The following is a 21,865-nucleotide window of genomic DNA, read 5'->3' as shown; positions in this document are numbered from 1 at the left end:
TTCAAACTTGAAATGTTGAATATGGGTGGGTAAAATAAACTGAACATGAAAAATCATGATTTAAAAGGATTTTATTTGTCTGATCCAGTTACCTGGGATAGATCTGTAATCATGAACAATTTGTGAGACAAACGCAAATACTCTGCTGTCATAGACATGGTAACAGAGCAAAAGAAAAGAACAACATACATGTTAGACATGACATCTATGAAATTAATGTGTGAATCATCACCATTACCAAAGAAAAAAAACATAAATAATATAAATCAGAAACTAAACATCAAATGAACGACCTAGTTTTTACCCAATAAATACACCCAGGGTAACATGGGACCTCTTCTACAGGAGAATTGCACATAATCCAGTTATAGTTCAACTACCACATACTCTCCTTCTCTTTTACAAACATATACATACACACACATCCACCAGCTTCATACACTCCTCATCATACACACTTTTACTAACCAATTGTCTTGCCTTCATTTTATAAATCCTGCTCTAAACAATATTCACATCTCAATTCAAATCTCATAAAAAACAGGACATTTTTGTGCAGTCTGTGATCTGAAACAAGGACAAGAGACAAACCAGCTGGCCTACATCAGTTGCTGTAGTGCCAGGGAAGGGAAGAGGAGACTAGAAGACTCGAAGGCCAAGTGCCTGCAGATTACACTAGAATTAGAGTTGTGGGCCCAGAGATGACCCAAAACCTCATACTACACCACACTCTGTAGAGTGACAATCACTTGCCATCACCCAAACAGAGTGAAGCAGTCAGCAATCCAGGAGAGGCAGGAAACAAGGGCTGATACAGCCCTGAATATCCTTAATCAACAGGCAATATACATGTGCGTGTGTGTGTGTGAGAGCACACACACACTAGCATGTTAGTGTATTATTAAAAATGACACAGCTTGTTCAGTTACTTCAGGGTTTATTTATCCCTAGATCGTGGACAGTTCATAAAGTCTCGGCTGTCAGACAATTTCTATTCATTCTCTCTCGCTCGTTTGCTTTCCCTCTATCAAACATACATACACAAACCTCGCTAATGCTAAAGCAGCAGGCTAGCGTATTCATAGCTTACAAAGTTTACTTGTTTGTACAAATCATTGTCAAAAAGGAAAGGAATCAGCATTAAACAGCATTCATATCTATATACAGTATATATATATACATATACATATATATATATATATATATATATATATATATATATATATATATAAAATCATAATTGATTCTTTTTTTCACACATTTGTTTCCAGTAATGCTAAACAGAGTATAAAGAGTTTCTTCATTTTCCAGTATCATTCATCAAGATCATTTCAGGTAACATCTCCATTCCTCACGTAATGAAATTGGAAATAAAGCAAGTAAGAGGAAAGAAGTCGAGTTCAGTCTCATTTCTGCTCATGAAGGCTGAAGCAATTAATTCAGCAAACATGTCAGAAGTAGTATAAAAAAAAACACATCCAGATGTCTACAGCTGAAGTTGGGGCTGGGCGGAGCACACCATTACTGAGGGGGCAGGGCATCTCTCGTGTGGTGGTACAGAGTCCTTAATGCCACTCTGACAGACAGGCACAGCAGCCACTCAGAGTACTAGAGCCCTGGTGGAACCGCCCACTACAGTACCTCCCCGTCCCGACTGGCCAATGAAAACACACTCCGAGGAGCCAAGTGGTTTGGGTGTGCCCTACATTCATGAGAGAGCAGTGATCGTCTTAATTCAGCTGAGATCTCCTGTCTGAACTGAGAACTGAGTAAACTCTCAGAAAACAGGAGAAAGAGCCCTGGAGTCGAAGAAGAAAGGACAGAGGAAAGAAAGAAAGAGAAAAGAGAGAAAGAGAGGGCAGATCTATTCTGCTCCTATGTAATGTTTTTTCTGAGCAGCGGCAGTGTGTGAGCGTCACCACCGAGTGCTTAAGGTCACATGGATGACTCTGTGGACGGGGTAAGGCAGGGGGAGGCAAGGGGGAGGCAGGCCCAGAGGGTGGGGATGGGCCACCTTATTCAGACAATTTCTGTCTTATTACAACATTATTTTACAATCTAGGTATATCAGGCTGATCAGGCCAATCATAGGCTCATATGGGGTCCTGCTAATGACAGGGCTGTATGAATGGCTGTAGTGATTGACTGGCCCAGGTCACTTGACATGTAGCAATCAAGTTAGTCTCAAGAGGCAGGCTGTTAGCTGGCACAGTATTCTCATTCCATTCAAACACCCCTGGTGGTCTACCTGGGTACTGAAACAGTCTCTTAACAGAATCACCAACGCTGGCCAAAAACAATGCCAGCAAAAAGGGGGGCAGGGGGGAGTTGATTGGGGAGGTTGTGGCCCTGATTCAATTTGTCCAGGTCCCCTTGAGATGTGTCCCCCTTAAGATGTTTTTATTTGGGGGTCCCAAGCTTCTTGGGGGTCCCAGGGCGCTTGGCTTGCCACAGGTGGCCCGGGATGGTGAAAGCGTCCACGCTCATAGACATGGTTTTGGACGGGATGGCGGTGAACTGCTTGCGGTCCGAGCTGTATTTGTAGATGGACTCTACCATGGCGGGGCTGATGATTCGGGGGCCGATGCCCGTGAGCCGTACCATCTCCTCTGTCTCGGGGTTCATGGTGTACACGGCCCGGAACTGGCAGCTGGTGTCACGGAAGAGGATCAGGAAGTGGTTGGCTGGGCACTTCTCCATTTCCTGATGGAGAGAGTGAAGGAAGAGAAAGAAGGAGAGCGAGGTAAATGGGACTGTAAAACATGCAGTGAGAGTGGGAGGGTCCATGTGGACTCTGTGACAGGAAGGGTTGTTGATTTAAAGGGTTCTGACCTCTACAATCTTGTTTTTCTGTGGTTCGTTGACCTTGCCAGCCAGGCAGCAGCGGGAAATAGCATTGTTGATGATGAACTTGTTGGACTTGAAGCTAGGCTCTTTGTAGAGCTTTGGCCCTGAAATAAACAAATACAGTATACAGTATATACTCAGACTTCAAATCTAAAGTATTCAACTCATATCTGTAGGTACAACATCTAACAGTGATCCAGAGAGTGCTTTCACTCCATAATCTGTAATTTACCAGTGTATTCCGGGATTGAGGCAGGAGAAGAGACAGTGGAGGCATTCTCCCAGTCCTCCCTTCCATTATGAGTGGCCATTCGTCCTGGCGACATCAATCTTGAGGGAGAGTGAGATCGGCTGTAGGGAGGAGAAGAGAGTTGAATTTGAGAGATGGGACAGTCATACAGTAGCAGGGCAGGTGAATCTGATTGGACAGTGAACAGCTAACTTGATTGACAGTTACCTTGGAGACTTCCTGACCGTCAGGGTCCCGCTGTTACCGGTGTCATTAGCCATGGAGGACAGGTTCATGGTTGAGTGAGAGTAGACTTTATTGAGTTTGGAACCTGGAGAGAAAGGGCAAAATAAAGAAGGCTCAAACTATTAAAGACCAAAAAGGGCACAAAAAAAGAATAGTAACTGTGACAAGAATATAAGCAAAACAATTGAGTGGTGGTATTTACCCATAAAGCCCTTGGCAGGGCTACGGGAGAGGACTGAGTCATCACGAAACATGGTCTTGGGCCTCTGCTTCTTGACCCCGCGGACCGTGGTGGGTTTCTGCCTCAGCACCTTATCCAGGTCCTCCATGATCTTCAGCTGATGCCTCCGCTCGTACTCCTGTCTGGTGAATTCCCCTCTACGCTGGGGGGTGCCCTCCGGAGGCGGGGTGCGGGGCGGTTGGGGGGTGCCTGGGGTCTGGGGCCTCTCCTCACCCTTTTCACCCCAGCCCTCGATGGTCATCCACTGTGGCCTGCTGTAGTTTGAAGGGAAAGATGATGTTAATAATGTCTGACGATGTAGAGAGTGGCTGAAGGCTATGCACATGATTTCCTAAAATCCTATAGAGCAGGGAAGTGAAAGACATCTCACCAGGCCTCTTTCTCTTTCTCCAGCTCCAGTTTGCGTCTCTTCATCTCCTCAGCCCTCTTCTGCTGTTTCTCCAGTAAAGCTGCTCGCCGCTGGGCCATCTCATCCTCCGGCCGCATCTTGTCATCCTGCTGATGAACACACACCCAGACACAGACAGAAGCAGGGTTAAATACACTTAAAACAAACACTCAAACTCAAATGGAGAGAAGACAGACGGATGGCCAATCACTAACCTTAAAGAAGAAGCCAACCCCGCCCTTCATCTCAGGCTCGGTCACGTCACTCATGGAGTCAGAGAAGTGATCAGGCCCCTGTTCCTCCTCCTCGTCATCCTCGCCATCCCCTCCCAGGGAGGACAGATTGATCTCAATCAGGCTGCTGCGCTTGCCGTTAAACGCCGTCGCGGGGACGTCACTCTCAAAGGAGCACTCTGAGGGTGCCCCCGAGCTGCTGCCGCCAAACCCAGGGCGCTCCTTCCTGGCTGAGAGGCCAGCGTCCAAGTCCATGCTGAAGATGCTGTGGTCGTCGTTGGAGCCTGTGTCTGATAGGTTATCATCCTGGAGCCGAGGGGTGAGGGTGGGGGTGGGAGTGGGCCCAGTAGAGCGCGTCTCAGTGTCAGTGGGAGCAGAGCCGATGGAGAAGGAAGAGGAGGTCTGGTCCTTGCACTGCCAGGGAGACATCCGCCGCAGGTGGGGGATGCTGTCCACGTTCTGATGGGGGGTGAGGACTCGGGACAGGGCAGGGACTTTGAGGTCCAGGGGCCGGGCCTGGTGGTGGTGCTTGGGGCTCTTGGGGGGCACAGACTGGGCCCTGCGGTGGACCACCTGAGGAGACTTGGGAGGAGTGGCATGACTGGTTGCCTTGCGGGATGGCGAGGGAGAGGAAGAGGCGGAGTTGAGGTCTCGGGTGGACTCGCGGGACATGCGAGTGGAAGATGAGACTGGGGTGGTTTTGGGGCTGGGTGGGATGACCCAGGACTTGTTGCTGTGAGAAGGCTTCTTCCTAATGAGCTGGTTCTGCTGTTCAGAGAGGCGTTGCATGTCACTCTGTAGAGAGCTTAGAGCAGCATTCAGCTTTGACACAGCGTTGTTATAGTCGCCGAGTGGCGCTACCCCCTTCTCTCCCCCTGGAGTCACTGCCCCCTTCTCTCCCTGTGCACCTGCTTTGTCCTTGGAGAAAGTGACCTGTTTGTCAAGGTGTAGTGAAGGTTTGATATTGCCCTCGTCCGTCACTGAGGGGCGCTGCTTGTCCTCCTGCTGCTCCTCATCCTCCATGCGAGCCAGCCTCTCCTCCAGTGTGAGACGGCTCAGATCCTCCTCTGTGGACGAGGTGCTGACCTGGCCCTCCCCCTCCTCCCCCTCTCCCTCCCCATCGCGCTGCTCCTTCTTCAGCTGCAGGAAGGCGCTCTTGCCCAGTCTCTGCCGGTGCTTGGCGAAGATGGCCTCAATGCGTTTCTTCTGAGCCTCGATGGCCTTGCGCTTTTCCTCCAGACGTGCACCCAGCTCTGACATCTCCGTGGTGAGGGCAGGGCTCTTGCTGGGGCTCTCCTCCTGGGACTTCTGGGTCCAGCTGGTCATCGGTGTGACGGGGGGTTCACTGGCCTTGGGAGAGTCTGTCACCTGTTTCTTTCTACGCTCTGCGAAGCTGGTCATCTTTATAGCGCTGTCCGGTGTATCCTCCCCGCAGCCTCTGGTGGAGCGGCCGCTGGCTGCAGGTGTGACCGGGGTGGACTGGGTCTTAGGGAAGTCCTCAGAGGCATCAGAGTCCACGCTCCCATCTCTCAGGACAGAGTCGTCGTCTCGTGAGCCCTCTGAGGTGTGTCTCGTGCGGCTGGGCTCCCTAGTCTCCCCTGTGGGGCGGTACAGCATTCCTGAGCGGGGGGGGGCTGAGCAGCTGAGGGGTACAGGGCTGCCATTGTGCCTGCCGTTGGCAGGGTCATCAGGGGAGTGCAAGTAGAAGCCATCGGGCGCTCCATCTGGGTGCAGGCGGGGCTCCATCTTGCTCTCATTGTGGATTATCTGGAGAGCCTCCTCGATGGTGGGCAGCTCCCCCGTCTCACTCTCTGCCAGGCCATTCTCTTCCACAAGCAGGGGCACCGAGGTGCTCTGGGTGGCCCAGGAGGCTCGCTGGGGGCCGCTGGACCCGGGGGGCTTGCTGAGCAGGTGGCTGAGGTCCTCTGGGGGTGTGTAGGGCACACGAGTCATGGTTTGGCCTACTGGGTTCAAGTTGTCAGAGCTGACTGAGCGGGTTATGGCACCCACAGGGTTCCCCATCACAATGTCAACATCACTGTCCAGTCCAAAGGGAATACTGAAGGACACTGCTGAGGACAGGGGACGACTAGAGAGAGACAGAGAGAGACATTAGACTTTAGTATGAAAAGAGAACTGAATACACAGCAGGTATGGAACTAAAAGATAGCATGATGGAGCAGATGAGAGGGCATACCTGAATGGTTTCTTGCCCCATGTTCTTCCAGCTCCCTCTACATGAGACATTGAGGTAGACTGAGTCAGAGATCCTGAAGTGAACATAATAGGACACACAGACACAAGTCAAGGCATGCACACAAAGATGCTCAAAAACACAGACAAAGACACACACACACAAACATACACATGATATATACACAAAACACAGACAACACAAAACAGACATAAACCACAGTATAATGAGGCAGTGGCATCACTCTGCTCTCACCTTTCACACCACCTGGTGACACTGGGGAGGAGATGGGAAGGAATGGCTTTTTGAAGATTGAAGGAGAGCGACTAGAAAAGAGAACAAAATAATGTCACTCAAAGCAAGCACTCCTCATACATCGAACACTGTATTCACGACAGATGTGCAATTCATCTAGTAAGACTAGGTGCTGTACCTGTTACAGCTCGAACCGGTTGGTGTCACTGGTGCAGAAGCATCTAGAGGAAAATAAAGAATCTCATTAGTGAAACATCATAGCCATATTCATATCAGAGTCATATTCAAAGAATATGTCTTCTAAAATCCTCTCAAAAACATTCACACGTGACAGACACACACAATTCACACATGGCAGAAGCACACAAAATTCACACAGACATACCAATCAACATGGCTACACTTACCAGTCATGTCTAGGGGTTGAACAAACTCTGGCCTTTGTACCTCGAACCAGCCAAGCAGCTCTGCTAGGAAGCTCATAAAGTTCACCTAAACATATCAAATAGTAAATAACATATCATACACTAGGACAACCTCATATTGGTGGAAAGTCTATGCGCTTGTGGATAAAACAGATAGAACATTGTGTGATATTTGTTGTCTGGGAATGTGATACTGTGTAATTAATAGTAATTAATATACCCAGAGGTAATTGTGCATGTGCGCCTGAATGAGTGCACTCAGGAGGTCAGATCGAGTACCTGGAGCTCCTGTGGGGTGTAGAGCAGGTCCTCCAACACCAGGGGGCAGCAGCCCTTCAGACAGCTGTCACAGAATTCTCGGATAAGCTGCAAGTTGTACAGGCTATCCGCCACAGACATGGAGTCTTTCATACAAACATCTAACAAAAACAGAAAAAGAACAAAGAAGAAGATGAGGCAGATGAAAACAGGGGTATCTATTCACTCTACAAGGTTAATGCTGTTGAATACTGAATAGAACATGGTGTTTCATAACAACAAAAAGAGGCCATGGAGGCTTTTCATACCCTCCAGTCGCAGTAGGCCAGGGCAGTAGTAGTGTATAACAGCAGCAATGGCACAGCCATTGGAGAGGTCTTTCACTTCAGTCACCACTGGAAATGTGGGCTTCTGTTTGGACTGCATCTTATCCTTCCTGTACCGGATCTAAAAGAGAGAGAGAGAGAGAGACACTGTCACTGATTGAAAAAGGGACAGTTTGGGAGATTCTTTGCTTGGCTTTGTATTTCAGTTGATCTACATTCCACCGTTCAATGCACTCCTTTGAAGAATAAGTTCACATCAACACCAAATGTCAAGGCCAGTGCTCTCCAAACATGGGTGAACAAACTAAAAACACATATATCCACACAAACAACACACATCAGGTTCAAAGGTCACATGACATGTGAAACTTGCACAGGTGCTTAAGAGTGAGAAAAGGACAGGACAGATAACATGCCATGGGGAAGGAGAGAAAGGTGCAGCCAGACAGGAGGAGCCAAGGGAAAGGGGAGCGAGAAAATGAGTGCAGACAGAGACAGCGAGGGCATTGTCAGGAGAAAGTGGGACAAGTCAGACTCTCAGTAGAGAGGATATTCATCCCAGAACAGGTAGGACTACTGAACAGAACAGAGGCAGTAGTGTCAACACAGCGACCACCTTACTGGAAAACAGGCTCATCTAACAACCTCTTTGAGGAAACAGAAGGAGGTATTGCCAGTCATTGTAGAGGGACCAGAGGGACTGGTTTGGATGTCACAACCAGAACCCTTAGTGGATTAGATGTAATTTATGGACCAATACATTTAAACAATAACAACACCCTGCCCCTCCCTGTCCCCTCCCCATGACATCAGCAGAGTGTAATGCACAGCTTGGTGCAGTCAAAGCAGGCAAGCAGCATGCTTTGCTTTCATTCTCATATTGAGCCAGCAGGGGGAGAGAGAGAGAAAAAACAGACCTGTCCATCAGAAATCTGAAGAGAGAGAATATGAAGATGGAGGGAGAGATGCAACAGTGGAGAAATGGGAACTTACAGGGACAAGTTTCCAGTACCAGCGAGTGGGACACTGTCAGAAAAGATTAAGAAGGGAAGGAAAGGAGGAGAGAGAAAGAGGAGAGGACAGGTATCAAGGCAATAGAGGAGAAAGACTGGGTTGTGATGAGGGTGTTGTTTTGAAATGACACAAACCCGCATTTACGTTGGATATTGTGTATGTAGTGTGTATGAGTGGGAGAATGTTTATAAGGTAACGACGAGTATCTTGTGAATACTTGATACGCATGAATGCACTGCACATACTGTGCTTATACTAAGTAAAAGTAAATGTAAGAGTGTTAGTAGTCAAATCGTTAGTGTGCATGTAATCCCAGTCAGTTTATAATGTAAGTGTTAGTGTGCATGTCATGACGTGTTGGGCATTGGCTTGTACGTATGTATGTATGCATGTTTGTAACATAATACTCACCGAGGGCTGAACGGGCTGTGGCTCTGTACTGGCCTGAGATGGATCACTCTGTGCACCCTCTGTGCGTTCTCTCAGCTTCTGATTCAACTGGGGGAGAAATGGAGCAAAAGTCAGACATATCAAATGTATGTCGTCATAATCAGTTACAGGTTTATATTACGTCTTATTCAACCATGGCATGAAAAACATCCATTGTAATGATGATTAGTGTTCCCAGAGAGGATAACAAACAGAGTGGGAGCGACATGGCCTGTTCCTGTCCTTACCCCGTTAACCCAGTGAAGCAGGGCCTGCTCCCAGCTGGCTCCACCGCCCAGCAGCTCTGCTGCGCCAGACATCTTCACTGTGCTCACCGTCTCCATGGCACCCATCGACATCAGGGCATCCATCACTGCCAGGTGGGCACTCTGCACCAATCGCAGGAGAGAGAACAGGGACAGTGAGGGAGGGGGACGGGCCACCGAACTCAGATGACATTCACAGCATCAATCAATTATGGCTAATGCAATAACGGTGGGCACTGACATTTCTACTGCTGTCGTAAAAGCACAGCCCGTGATAATGCAGCCGAGCCTGGAGATCACAGCTGCAGTACCTCAAGATCAATGCAGTATACAGCCACTAGGTGTCTCCTGGGTCCAGGCCTGAGTCACCAGAAAGACTGGTTGTGTCAACACAAGAGCTTGTGTGTATGTGTGTGTATGTACACACATGTACTTGTGTGAGCATACTTTGAACCATCAGCATTATCAGGGACTTCTAGTACTTCTCTTTATCTGCTCCTCCCTCCTTCTCTCCTGCTGCCTTTTCCTGTCTCCCTCTTCCTCCTCGGCTGCGAAACATGGCAGTATGACTCATGTGTGACAGGCTGCAGGATACAGTAATAGCACTGTAATGAACTCACTAGGGAAAACTGGTAGATCTACAGTCTTTTCCAGAAACCCAAGGAATTCCACATCTGTGTTGCAGTGTGTGTGTGTGTGTGGTGCAGAGGAACCAGAACATGGGTGTAAAACAATAAACTCAACCCCCAATTTTTTCACACCAACACAACCATATAACAATGAATCAATTTACAACACAAAGGGTTCAACCACACCTCCCTGCAGCACACCCCAAGCTATTACACCCCATGGCAATTCTAACATACAGTATATTTTAAATAACATCCATTACCGCTCCTTCTCTCATAGCCAGAGCCCATTAAGGAGTCTTTTCCCAAGGCTGGAGCGCATTAAAATGCACCAACAACAACATTATCAGCTCAGTCAGAGAGAGCGCCTTAGCTGCTGTAAGAGGGTTAGCTCATTAGCCACTGTCTCCATCCACACCATGGGGCCCTGTTCAACACCTGGGGACCGTACAGCTCCACCTCAGCCCTTACTGTCCACATTGCAACCTCCACTGCTAGCCACCACCCACAGACTGGAGCTACCTTTGACCCAATAGGACGTGTGGAACTTAGACTGTGTATACACAACGGGAGTCCTTCTAATCAATGCCAGTGAAGGACAGTGGCTTAGAGTGGAAGGGTATTTTAGATAAGTGCTCTTATGGTTTCAGGAGGTCTCAAGGACAGACGGCAGAGCAGAACAAGTCATCTCAGTCTGCAGGCTTCCTGTGGTTGTCAAAGTGACAGACACCAGGGGCTCTCTGCCAGTACTGGAGGACCCAGTCCAGACCAGACAGAGCCCCAGGGGTGGGCCCTGGACTGGGCACACAGGCTGGGTCAGGGATGTTCTTCGAGCTGTCGCAGCACAATGCTCATTCTGAAGCTACAACATGCCCTGTTTACAGTAGACAGGCCAGAGGCATTGGGTGCAACACTGATCAAGGACGTTTGTGAAATGAAATATGAAAAGGACACAAGTGTTTATAACCATTCATATACTGCAGTTGTGCTTGTTTCTACACGGTTGCCTATTTCTCTCTTACACTGACCGTGTTAGATCCACGTTACATTATGTTACTATCTTTGTCTCCTCTATCTGTGTCAGTTTGTGTTCCACATAACGCACACCAGTTGCCATCCCACACCGCAGTGGGACTCCTCCCTCCTCACCATTGGCTAACCACAGCCTGCACTCTGTTATAATCATTAACTCTGTCCAATCGAGAGGACAGGCAGGTCATAACAACACATTCCTGTAAGGGGGGCCTTTCCACAATCCCCAATCTCACTAGTTTGAGCCTAATCTGTGCAAAGCAGTGTAATGTCTCCCTTTGATGGCTACTTACAAATGTCTGTCTGGGAGTCATGGCATTCTCGTTTTTGTACACACTGTTCAAGCTAAGGGCTGTGGCCAGGGTTGCTCCACGCACGTCTGCAGCACTGCTGTCTATGCATGCTTGATGTGAAGTGCTGACCTCGGCACGGCTGGCCTGGTGCTGTGCTGTGCTGTGCTGTGGGAGATCTGGCGATGCCAGCAGTGGCCTGTCAGATAGTATTCTCCCTGGGCCAGGGGATGAGATGGCTCATCTCACTCAGGGCTGCCTGTGTGCTCCTAAGAGGCAGGGTCACTGCCTGTCTCTGAGCCATGACTTTACCGTTCAGAGGAAATGTCAGAGAGGGACAGACAGACAGACAGACAGACAGACAGACAGACAGACAGACAGACAGACAGACAGACAGACAGACAGACAGACAGACAGACAGACAGACAGACAGACAGGGGCTGAGGGCAGCACGGGGACAAAGCTGTAATGATGTCTGCTGGGCTGAGCGAGGCTGCCTGTGGGGTGGGGGTGCCAGAGGTCTATTCACTGGGCTCAGAGCACCACTCCCTGACACAGTTGATTAAAAACATTGTGAGAAGACTTGTGTTACAACAGCTATGGTTGCCTTTTAATAACTGCCTTTTAAAAAAAATACTTCAAAACAGAAAGCAGTAAACCAAACAGTTATTTCCTAGTTCACAATGAGCCATGAAGGTCTGTTCCTCAGAGAAAGGACATTGGACAGAGACCAGGAAGGAAAGGATAGGCGAGAGAGAGAGAGAGAGAGAGAGTGAAAATGAACGTGAAAGAATGACTAGTGAGAGTGAGTTTGCACTGTTGTGCGGTACAGTAATTATTTGGAGGAGAGAGAGAGTCGAGGGTAATTCATGACAAAGGCGAGGAATGAAAGGAGAGTGCAGGGAGGGGGGCTCATGGATTTCCCGTCCTGACCCTCCAGAGCTCGCTAAGCCAAATCACAAGTTCCCCTAATGAGAGGGGAGAGAGGAGCAACCCTGGAACACAGTGCACACAGCCTGCCAGATCGCCATAACAACCAACAATCTGACCCACAATGCACCTCAGCAAAATCCTGAGCACAGCAGTGCTCCCGGCTTAACACCGGCTCACCGCTCGGGACCCTGAGGCTACTGCATTCAAAGCCTTGGTAAAGCATATTCTACATATTTAAAATAATTCATACTAAATCAATGAATCCATCCACAAGATGTCATATTAGCTGAAAATATTGGTTGTGTGTCAAATAATGAATGCAAAGGCATCTCGCCAATCGTTAAGAGCGATTATGGACGGAGGTTAAATCTGATTACGTCTGAAATATGACTTAACCCCATCCCCCCCGTTAACCGGCCTACGGAGAGAGAAAAACAGGGGGATGAGCCAGGTCCAGGTCTGGGGCTTGGGCTTAGTGGGGGGTGCTGGACAGGACAGGAACCCCTCTGACAGCACATGGCCCTCAGCCATGACATGATGCCTAAATACTCAAGCAGCAAAAGCAATCTGGACTAGCTTTATACAAGCCCCATCTGGATAATGCTGTTTTCCTCATAAACAACACATTACAAGATCAATGACGCAATCTGGCAACATTCCTTTGTTGTCTCTGCTCTGTAACAAAACCACCAACAAAGAAAGTTACATTGTAAGCGGACATTATTTTTCCCCTGGCTCGACCCCATGACAGACCAAATGTTGCGAGACGATGTTTAGCATTCCTGATCCGGGGATAAAGTATGCCACTTCCAATCCCAACTGAGCTCTCGACTGATGCTCACTTGACCGAAAACCTGCCTACACAGCAGTATGATTTAAGACCCAAGTGTCAGCAACTAGCCAACCAGCGGCGTTTCTGGTTCAGGGTTATCTACAGCATTGCTACATCACTGTGTCTGCCATATAATAATGCAATTATGTGAAGAGCGCAAACATAAAGAATGTTATCAAATAAAATAAACTCTGTAAATCATATTTAATGTAAACACGTCATATAAGATGGAGTACTGCAATGACTTTTGCAATGCATAAACAGGTCGGATATGCTATACATGTGTGAGGGGAAAGATGAGTCAGAGGTCCTCTCTGGTTAATATAGACTGGGATGATGACGTTTAGTCTGGATTGCAGATTATCACTAATCTTCACAGATCTTTATCCTCAATCTGAGGAGTGATGGGGGCTGGGCAACCACTAGCATGACCAGTACAGGAGAAGACCTCCAGCTACCAGCAATGGCACAGTGAGATCATGGTTACTGTCAGCGAGAGAGGCCTCAGGGTGGGGCTTTGCATTTAGAATACCCACACTGCAGACATATCACTGGCATTTGTCAGCATTAGTTGGACCTTGGAAGCAGTAAACTCCAGTGATGTAAGCTGTGGAGTTATCAATAACAGTCCAGTGAGTGGTCAATAACACATGGCATAAAAGATTAAAAAGGCAATACAGCGGTTAGCTATGAGCAAACAGGATATCTTTGTGTGGAAGCTTGTCTGTGTGTGCTTCTCTGTTTGTTTGTTTGTGCGTGTGCGCGCGTGTGTGTGTGTGTGTGTGTGTGGCACAGATATGTTGAGCTTTAGTATAAGGCAGCGCTGCAGCAGATTGCTGTTCCTCCAAAGCTGTTTACTGGCCAAGGCCCACACTGCTGCTCCATCCTCCTGCTGCTGCTGCTGCATGACCCACTTTCTCTGTGTCGCTGGCACTCCAGTGCCAGGCAGCAGCAGCACACAAGATCAGAGAGCATAACAGCGCCAGGCAGCAACAGGCGAGCGCAGAGAGCACTGCAGCGTTCAGCGGCAACAGTAGCAGCCGAGCCCAGAGTTCACTGACAGCTCTTGGCCAGCTGAGACGCTCCCTGGCCTGGTGGTGGCATCACCCAGGGCTGAGGCAGCACAAGCTGAGCACAGCTCTCACACACACACACACACACACACACACACCACTGATCTCATCACCACAGCACCGCCAGGCGCATACCTGCTGCCATGGCCACCAGGCGGGGGCAGCGGAGCAGACAACTTTCACCTGACTACATGGGTCCCCAGAGACTACCAGGCTTTCAAAACACAGAGAGAGAGATGGCTGGGTATAATATAGTTCACAATGAAGAACCGTGACTTTCTCTCAAACAAAGGAGGGTTCCCCTTCTAATTGGCAGTGGAGACAGATCGTTTGGCCAATTTGGTCAACGGAAAATTGGTTCTCAAACAGAGCAGACATGCTTGAGAATTGATGGCCATAACTGATGCTGGAAAGAGAAACAGAACATCACTGTCCTCTCAACCATTGACAAACCAGTTCCTCTTGATTCATAAGCTCTATTGAGAGTGAGCTACAAGTCCATAAAACATGGACCAGAGTGCTCTCCAAACACAGGGGCTCCAGTTTCACTAGAACTACTCAGCTATTGTTCTAAACGAAGGCCTGATCTGAACCACCTATTGTCCTCCCAATGCGGCCCTAGAATCATAGCAGAGCCGCCCTGAGTTTCCCCTGTATTCCCCCTGAATCCCCTGGCCCTCACAGCTGGATCCACTCATCCTCGGGGAGCGGCTTGGGTGACTGTGGGGGATGGGTGGGTGTCAGCTAGAGGAAGGAGGCTTTTTGATGTCCTCTAATCCCCGGAATCAAAGCATAAATAAGTCCCCACTCTCCCCCTGCTCTTCCTCCTCTGCCTGGCTAACAGTCCTGGTTAAGGGTGATACTGCCCCTCTACATCCCTGTCAGGGACAAGGTCGATCACTTTATTGATTATGACAACCAGGGCAATATCCAGTGCAGCCAAAACAACTTTGATCATGTCCCCTTAATTAAACCTGTGGTGACCAACACCCACATATATAACTAACAGACAAGACTGGCACAAGGTCATAGAAACCTCACCTTGTTCACTTCCCCATAACCAAGCCAATGACTGAATGACTCTATAGACATGCCACACCGCACTTACCATTTTGATAGGTTTATGTCGGAGGTCAGCGTCAATCACCGGGGCATCCTGGTCTTTGGGGGCCACACCACTCTTGGTGAGGAGTTGCAGCAGGGCTGCGTTGTCCTTGGGAGGGGCCTCGCCCCCCGAACTCCCCAGCAGCAGTCCATAGGTGCGGCAGTAGAGCTCTGAGGACAGTAGGAGTCGTGTGACGGGAGGCTTGAGGTGCTCCTGCTCATACTGGTCACAGTAGAAGGGATCGCGGAGCTCCACTGGAACCTTCTCTACAGGGGGAGAAGAGGGACAAAGAGGGTGACGTTATTTCATGAGAGCGCTAAAGATAGCCACAGCAACACGACATGATTGAGGGAGAAAACAAAACGTATCTCTTAGCATGCTCTCTGAAAATAGGACAGGAAGTAACACGGAATGTAAACAAATCATGCCATTTGCAGTCCCTTTTTGTCAAACAAACACACATTCAGTAAGAGAAATGGAGTCACATTGATGGTACATTTTGGTGATCAATGACGGCATGAAGGTTTAACAGTTTGCTGCTACCTTGTGCTCTAGCAGAGCACCGGCAGATCAGCCAAGACAACTGGCCTCTGCCCTAGAGCTACAATCTGAATGAGCAGGCAGAACAAGGGTTAAACGAAGCGCACTAGTGTGTGTGTGTGTGTGTGTGGGGGGGGGGGAGAGAGTGTGTGTCTTTTACAGCAAAACCGGACAGCTAATCAAAAGGCCAGGGGGACGGGCACGATACACTGGTTCCAATTTCATCTAGGATCAACTCATCCATTTTCCTGTCTGTTCAATAGCTCTCATGTCACTCTCTCCCTACAGCTATGATACTGTGGTGTGTTCCACAGTGTCTCCTTCAATGCAGTCCACAGCTTGTTTTGTAAGTCAGGCTTATTTGCCATGTGAAGCTCCTGAGATGTGTATAAGAGCACAAAGTAAACTTAAGGGCTCTGGACTGGTTTTTCAGTCAACAACATACATCACAAACCCATACAAACAAAACCGAAACACATACCTGACACACCCTCCAACAAACTGGTTTTGCTGGAGGGTGTGAACCCTACACAACCCTACACATCCGTGGACAGACACCAAGCATACACATCACTTTTCAAACCCTTCAGGTTCGAGTGAAGAGTCGAATAGTTGAAGGACCGGTTAAAGGAAAGGAAGAGTGTCTGAAAGGAGAGTTAGGTGAAATCACATGTCTCAGCATATTATTACTAGTGAACCTAAACACATGAGGAGACTGAAGGATAATGGGAGTCTCCTGACCATGTTGTTGTGTCATTAGGGTTCTGTGATGGTTCTATTGAAAGGGCACAATACTAATGCAACGCCTATCACACAGACAATAGCCTTACCTCTCGGTCTCTATAGATCGCCCCTCACTGAATAACAACTACAGGTGTAGAGTAGCAATGAATCACACAAGAGCACATTTGGGTGTGAATGTCCCATTATTATGTGTCTTACAACTCCTGGGGCATTGTTAGGAATATAAACAAGCCCACCCTGTGAATCACTGTTAGTCTCATTCAGCTGGATCTGGGTCAGGCCTAGATACTACACATGGAAAAATTAGGTATAGGCATCACCACAGTCACCAACGTGACGTTGAGAAAAATTCAACGCAGAATGCAAAGCAGGATGCAAAGCCCACAGCAATGTCAGATGGATGTGGTCGATAGAAGCATTATTTCCCTGTAGGACAGTCCAGTGAATGAATGACCGGTCTGTGTCACACAGATCATGTTGAAATATGGACAGGGAACGATACCTGAAAATAAACATTTTGCAAATATGAACCCCATTTCAAAGACCTGTGCACCTGCTGCACTCCATAACAACAAACATAAAATAGAGAACTTCACACTTCATTTGAAAAAGCTGAAAGACATAAGGGCAATAAAAACACAGACAGACAGACAGTAATGAGTCAACTAAATGGAGGAAAATGTCATATCAGATACACCCTCAAGACAATATTTAGACCGCAAATATTACCCTCTTTGTTTGCAGACATAAACTGGAGCACCCGCCTCTCTCTCACTCCCCCTGGTCACAAGTCAGGGCCTATCTATTGGTCTAGGTGAGAGGCCAACGTTCATAGACATGCACATCCACGCAATTCTGGAAGCAGGGTTGTAACAAAATAATGCAAATTAAATGACTGCGCAAAACAACTTGATGCTTTGTGTCAACAAAATCCAATCCATTAAAACAAATTACAGTGGCAGCTAAATTGAGATACAGTCACGGTAGAGATTGGGTAGAGCTCTATACTGTATTGTCTACTCTACACCCCCAGGCCGCAACCCTTGACTGGCTGGGGGATGCAGAGGCCATGTGGTCTTAATAATTGATCGATTGAGTTAGTGTGCTGGTCATGTCACAAACATTATAGACATGTGTTCAGACAATAGTCACAAAATAAACTCTCATGTATACCAAGCTCATACACACAAACAGAGACTAGTCAATTCTTACCACAATTTTGGCTATATTAGTATCCCTGGGGAGAGTTCTGTAAGGTTAAACTGGGTCTCTCAATTCCACTTTACACCAGAGAGTATTGACCAGCATAAGCAGCGTTGGATTTCAGGAGGGTTGTCATGGGAACACTGAACATTAAGACCTCTTTGTTTGAATTAAGGGGCAGTGCAGCCTCCAGAATCACATAACTGTCATGCAGAGAGAACACGGTCTGTCCTGTTGGACCTTTCAAGAACACTTTAATTATTCACAAGAGCTCAGATATGCAGTAAGTGTGTAAGGTAAGCAATGAGAGGAAGCTCCGACTCAAATGTCTGCACTAAATGAACTCGTCTGAATTATAATGTATAATTATAACTAAAAACTAAATTCAAAAAAGTCACCCATCATAATTTATCAATATTTCACTGAAATCAATATGTTTATCAGTCATTAATACTCCCTCATTCACAAAAATATCTGACATTGGAGTGGTGAACATTACCTGTTTTAAACAAGGCCATGCATTGTTGCCATAGTTGGCTTAAATTTCTGGTCTGACTCTTAGACAAAAATGGACACGGTGAAAATGGCAGCATTATTATGTGGCCTGCACGTGACCTCTGGTCCTGAATGATGAGGTCATCCAAACACCTCAATGGGACAACTGGGCTCAAAGATATAACACTAAAGACATGACACAACCCTAAGCTAAACACACTATCAAGGCTGAGCATGGGCGACTCTGTTTCAAACATGCCTGCAGTACAAAGAGGAAACTATCCTATGCTATCCTACTTATTGGGATAGACACAGTAGAGATTGACAGGGAGGATGGGTGAGAGAGAGGAAGGATGACATGCAAGATATGTCGAGGGTCTGTATCGAACCAGGAACCTTGCGATTATGTGGTATGTGCATTAGTGTGCTACGCCACTAACTGCTCCATCCCCTCATCTTTTACCCCACAATCCCAAGATGTTGTATTTGACTCAATAAATTCAATCTCAATCTCACTGATACTTAAAGTAAATCAATGACACTTTCCGTGATTGCACAGCCAGGTTTGGGAAATGCATGGGACACGAAAACATATGAATGGGTAGGTAGTCATCCTGATCCCCCACATACCTCTTAGAGAGGGCATACTATCATCCGCCAACCCAGGGCACAGCAGGGGTCTCCTACTGACCTAAAAATTCACAGAGCCACTTAGCAGAGTATGATATCCTCAATTTCGACATGGATATCCCCAATCACAGACTTGGTTTCACAAGGACCAATTAGAAATACTATAATATTTTTTTTTTAAAGTTAAGAAGAATAAAGTACAGAGTTCCCCCCTACAGACCAAAATAACATGTTTTCCTCATTTACTGAGAGACCATTTATTGTTATAAGTGCAACACTCCATATTGGACAACAGGAGACAACGCACCTTTTACAATCCACCCTTCTGTTAAGGGGATTCTCAGAGTGTGAAACACTGAAAAGTTATAGCCAGTAAGACAGCCATTTTGTGTCCATGCCAACAGTGGACTTACTTAGTTCCTGCTAGAATCTTCTTTACCTGTTGACTCGCACCCAAGATACACGGATGGGGAGAATATGAGTAATCATGCCAGCAGGCTTCAGGACTGATCCAGGCAGCTCTGTAGCCAGGTGGAGCTAAGGCAACAGGTTTCAGCTGTGCTAAACAAACAGAGAGGTTGTATAACCTCTGTTCACAAGGAACTTCATTTTATCTAAGGAATTCTCTTTGGAGAGGAATAGAGAAGGAAGTAAATCAATAAGAAGAGGGGGGGGGGGGGGGGGGGGGTCAGGATGAGGAAGATAACATCATATGTGTTAATTGAGTTTGTTTCTCTCTCTCTCTCTCTAGGGTAGTAGACCTGTAGACAAGCCTAATTGTAGACAAGCCTGAAAACCCATCATGGGATGAATATTGACTCAGATGACCGTTGTTGTCACAAATCAGTGGAGGGGAGGACCAGGATGTCTAAGTCCTGTTGTGATAGGCCTATCTGCAATCTTCTACATGGTTCGGATTCTGGGAAGAGAACTGATGATGTCACCCTGGGAAGATAACTGCAGTCCTAGCTCAGCAGGATCATTGAGCCACACACACACACACACACACACACACACACACACACACACACACACACACACACACACACACACACACACACACACACACACACACACACACCTGCTGTCAGTTACTTGTATTCCTTCTGGCGAAGAGTGCAACTTTGACTGGAGGGCGTGGTTGGACAGGCCAGTTGTTGAAGTACATACAGAGCAGGGCACCCAGCAGCAGCAGCCTGGAGTCTGGACCCGTGGCCAGGAATTGCGTAACACATGACACATAAGCCAGGTTGTTAAAGTACAATTCAGCTTGTGTCACACCCTAACCAAAACTCCAAGCTCATTCCATTATCACTGGCTGAGGAGGTTTGTTTACATCTCAGGAATGTGAAGGAAAGTAAGAATTTGTTTCCAACTGGAGCTTTTTTTCACTGAGATGGACCTGCTAATTCACTTTGGGTTCAATGGGCCTACTTTCAGTAGTGTAGGTAGGATGTGCCAATTGCATAGAGCTTTGGCCTGTAGACATCCCCCCCCCCCCCAATCTGTGGCTCAGCTAAATAACCACTGACCAATAAAATGCCATATTTTGTAAAGGAATTATTTTGTCCTGTAAGAATAGGTAATAGAGGAATCATTAAAATATTGGAATGTGCAGGTGTGTGCCTGTCTAATAATAAAATTGTCATTGAGAGGAGACAATTCACACTGCATAATTGTAAAGATTCATGGAACTCAAAATGGGTTAGCTTTAAATGGTGCTGTGGGCGTATATCCAACAAAAGGATTCTCTCAAGTGGGTGTGTATGCGCGTCATTGGGAGGCCGGGTGGGTTCAATACACGCGCCACACTTTTTTTTGTCTATTATCATTGTAGATGATCAGCGAAACTGACTTATGTTGAATCGCAAATGTAGATGTCAAGTTGTCATTTGTTGATATAACAAAACCCTGCGATTATCGAAAGAACGTCGCATTAGGGCACAGCGGTCTCCCTGTCTGCACATTGAAATTGATTAGATAGGTTACAATTAGGCCTATTGCTGATCGAAACTCAAGCAAGCTGTAAAAAAAACAAAAAACAATGCCTCGTCATCATCATCTAACCTCTAATGCACCAGTCGAATTTGGCATTGAGCTATCTTAAATCGGCTTAAGTCATAAAATAGGCTTTAGCCTACAACAAAATAACAGTTGAGTCTGGAATATGGATACATTTTTGGGACACACACAATAATGCAGTATTGGGGCCCAACAGCCCAGGAGTCTGAGAAACGACAGCTATTCGGGTTAAAACGGGGTGCTTACAGCGCACGCTCCAACCTTTCATGTGCTCTTTGTGTGCCCAAAATCGCTGAGTTTACACACAGCGCAGTTCACCTTCATGCATGCGCTTTTCATTACACTGACAGACAGGGAACAATGCTGGACCACAGGGGAGGGTGAGACAATGTTGAAAAACACAGAATGTAAAACATTACAGCACATACCTGCATTGCCGTAAGATTTGGCTAAGAGCCACCCCACACTTGCGCATATTTTTGCCCTGGTAAAATCATACAAATCCAATTGCTTTATGTCCGGGACCACAAAAGTCTTCCTCATTGCATTAGAGTCCACCATAGCGAGTCCGTGGACAGGCCGTGGAAACGGGAGGAGGAAAGAGAGCTAGAAAATAGTTGTTTACGTAGGATAACCAGAATTTAAGCAATCATTATGTTACTGTTCCATAGCACTAGGGCTGAGGAACACGGATGTGGATAAGCGTTTTCTCTGGGAAAAATATCCAGACACTGTCGGCTGGTTTCAGTCCAGGATATATCCTTCACTCCGGATTCAGAGACGAGAACAGTCAGAAGAATACGTGGAGCTCAAGAGCATAATAGATCCCCCAAACCCTTGGATTACTTGAAAAAAAAGCCGTTTTATTTCCCCTGTTTCATCGTCCGCATCGCAATGCGTTTGACGAGCTCTACAGTACAGAGCCCCGCTGATGACTGATTTCCAGGTGCTCCACACTGGCATCAATCACTCAACCAAGTGTCCAA

General features: G+C 47.2%; 1 protein-coding gene across 2 annotated transcripts; it reads right to left on the bottom strand.

Annotated features, from left to right (window-relative positions):
- Positions 1-62: 62 nt before the first annotated feature.
- camsap3 (calmodulin regulated spectrin-associated protein family, member 3) lies at positions 63-21,790 on the bottom strand. 2 transcript variants are annotated; one of them, XM_083677209.1, is made up of 17 exons: positions 21,308-21,790; positions 15,249-15,511; positions 9,334-9,474; positions 9,068-9,154; positions 7,625-7,763; positions 7,338-7,477; positions 7,041-7,125; positions 6,812-6,854; positions 6,634-6,704; positions 6,382-6,454; positions 4,167-6,273; positions 3,934-4,061; positions 3,525-3,817; positions 3,305-3,407; positions 3,080-3,198; positions 2,833-2,951; positions 63-2,703 (listed from the first exon to the last, which is right to left on the bottom strand). In XM_083677209.1, the coding sequence occupies exons 1-17, from the start codon at positions 21,438-21,440 to the stop codon at positions 2,401-2,403; spliced, it is 4,347 nt and encodes a 1,448-aa protein (XP_083533335.1). In that variant the 5' UTR covers positions 21,441-21,790; the 3' UTR covers positions 63-2,400. The 2 variants fall into 2 exon arrangements, with proteins under 2 accessions (XP_083533335.1, XP_083533336.1); XM_083677210.1 differs by having other exon boundaries at positions 3,934-4,058.
- Between the last annotated feature and the right edge of the window lie 75 nt (positions 21,791-21,865).

The sequence above is a fragment of the Argentina silus genome (genome assembly GCF_951799395.1).
Source record: "Argentina silus genome assembly, chromosome: 9".
Taxonomy (NCBI): Eukaryota; Metazoa; Chordata; class Actinopteri; order Argentiniformes; family Argentinidae; genus Argentina; species Argentina silus.
Note: the sequence above shows the minus strand (reverse complement) of the source record. Positions and strands in the feature narration are given on the sequence as shown.

Coding starts and splice junctions, on each gene's coding strand:
- camsap3 (XM_083677209.1), bottom strand. CDS start 21,440: ATGGTGGACTCTAATGCAATGAGGAAGACTTTTGTGGTCCCGGACATA. Junction 9,475..15,248: donor GACATAAACCTATCAAAATG/GTAAGTGCGGTG, acceptor CGATTGGTGCAG/AGTGCCCACCTGGCAGTGAT. Junction 6,855..7,040: donor TCAACCCCTAGACATGACTG/GTAAGTGTAGCC, acceptor ATTTTCCTCTAG/ATGCTTCTGCACCAGTGACA.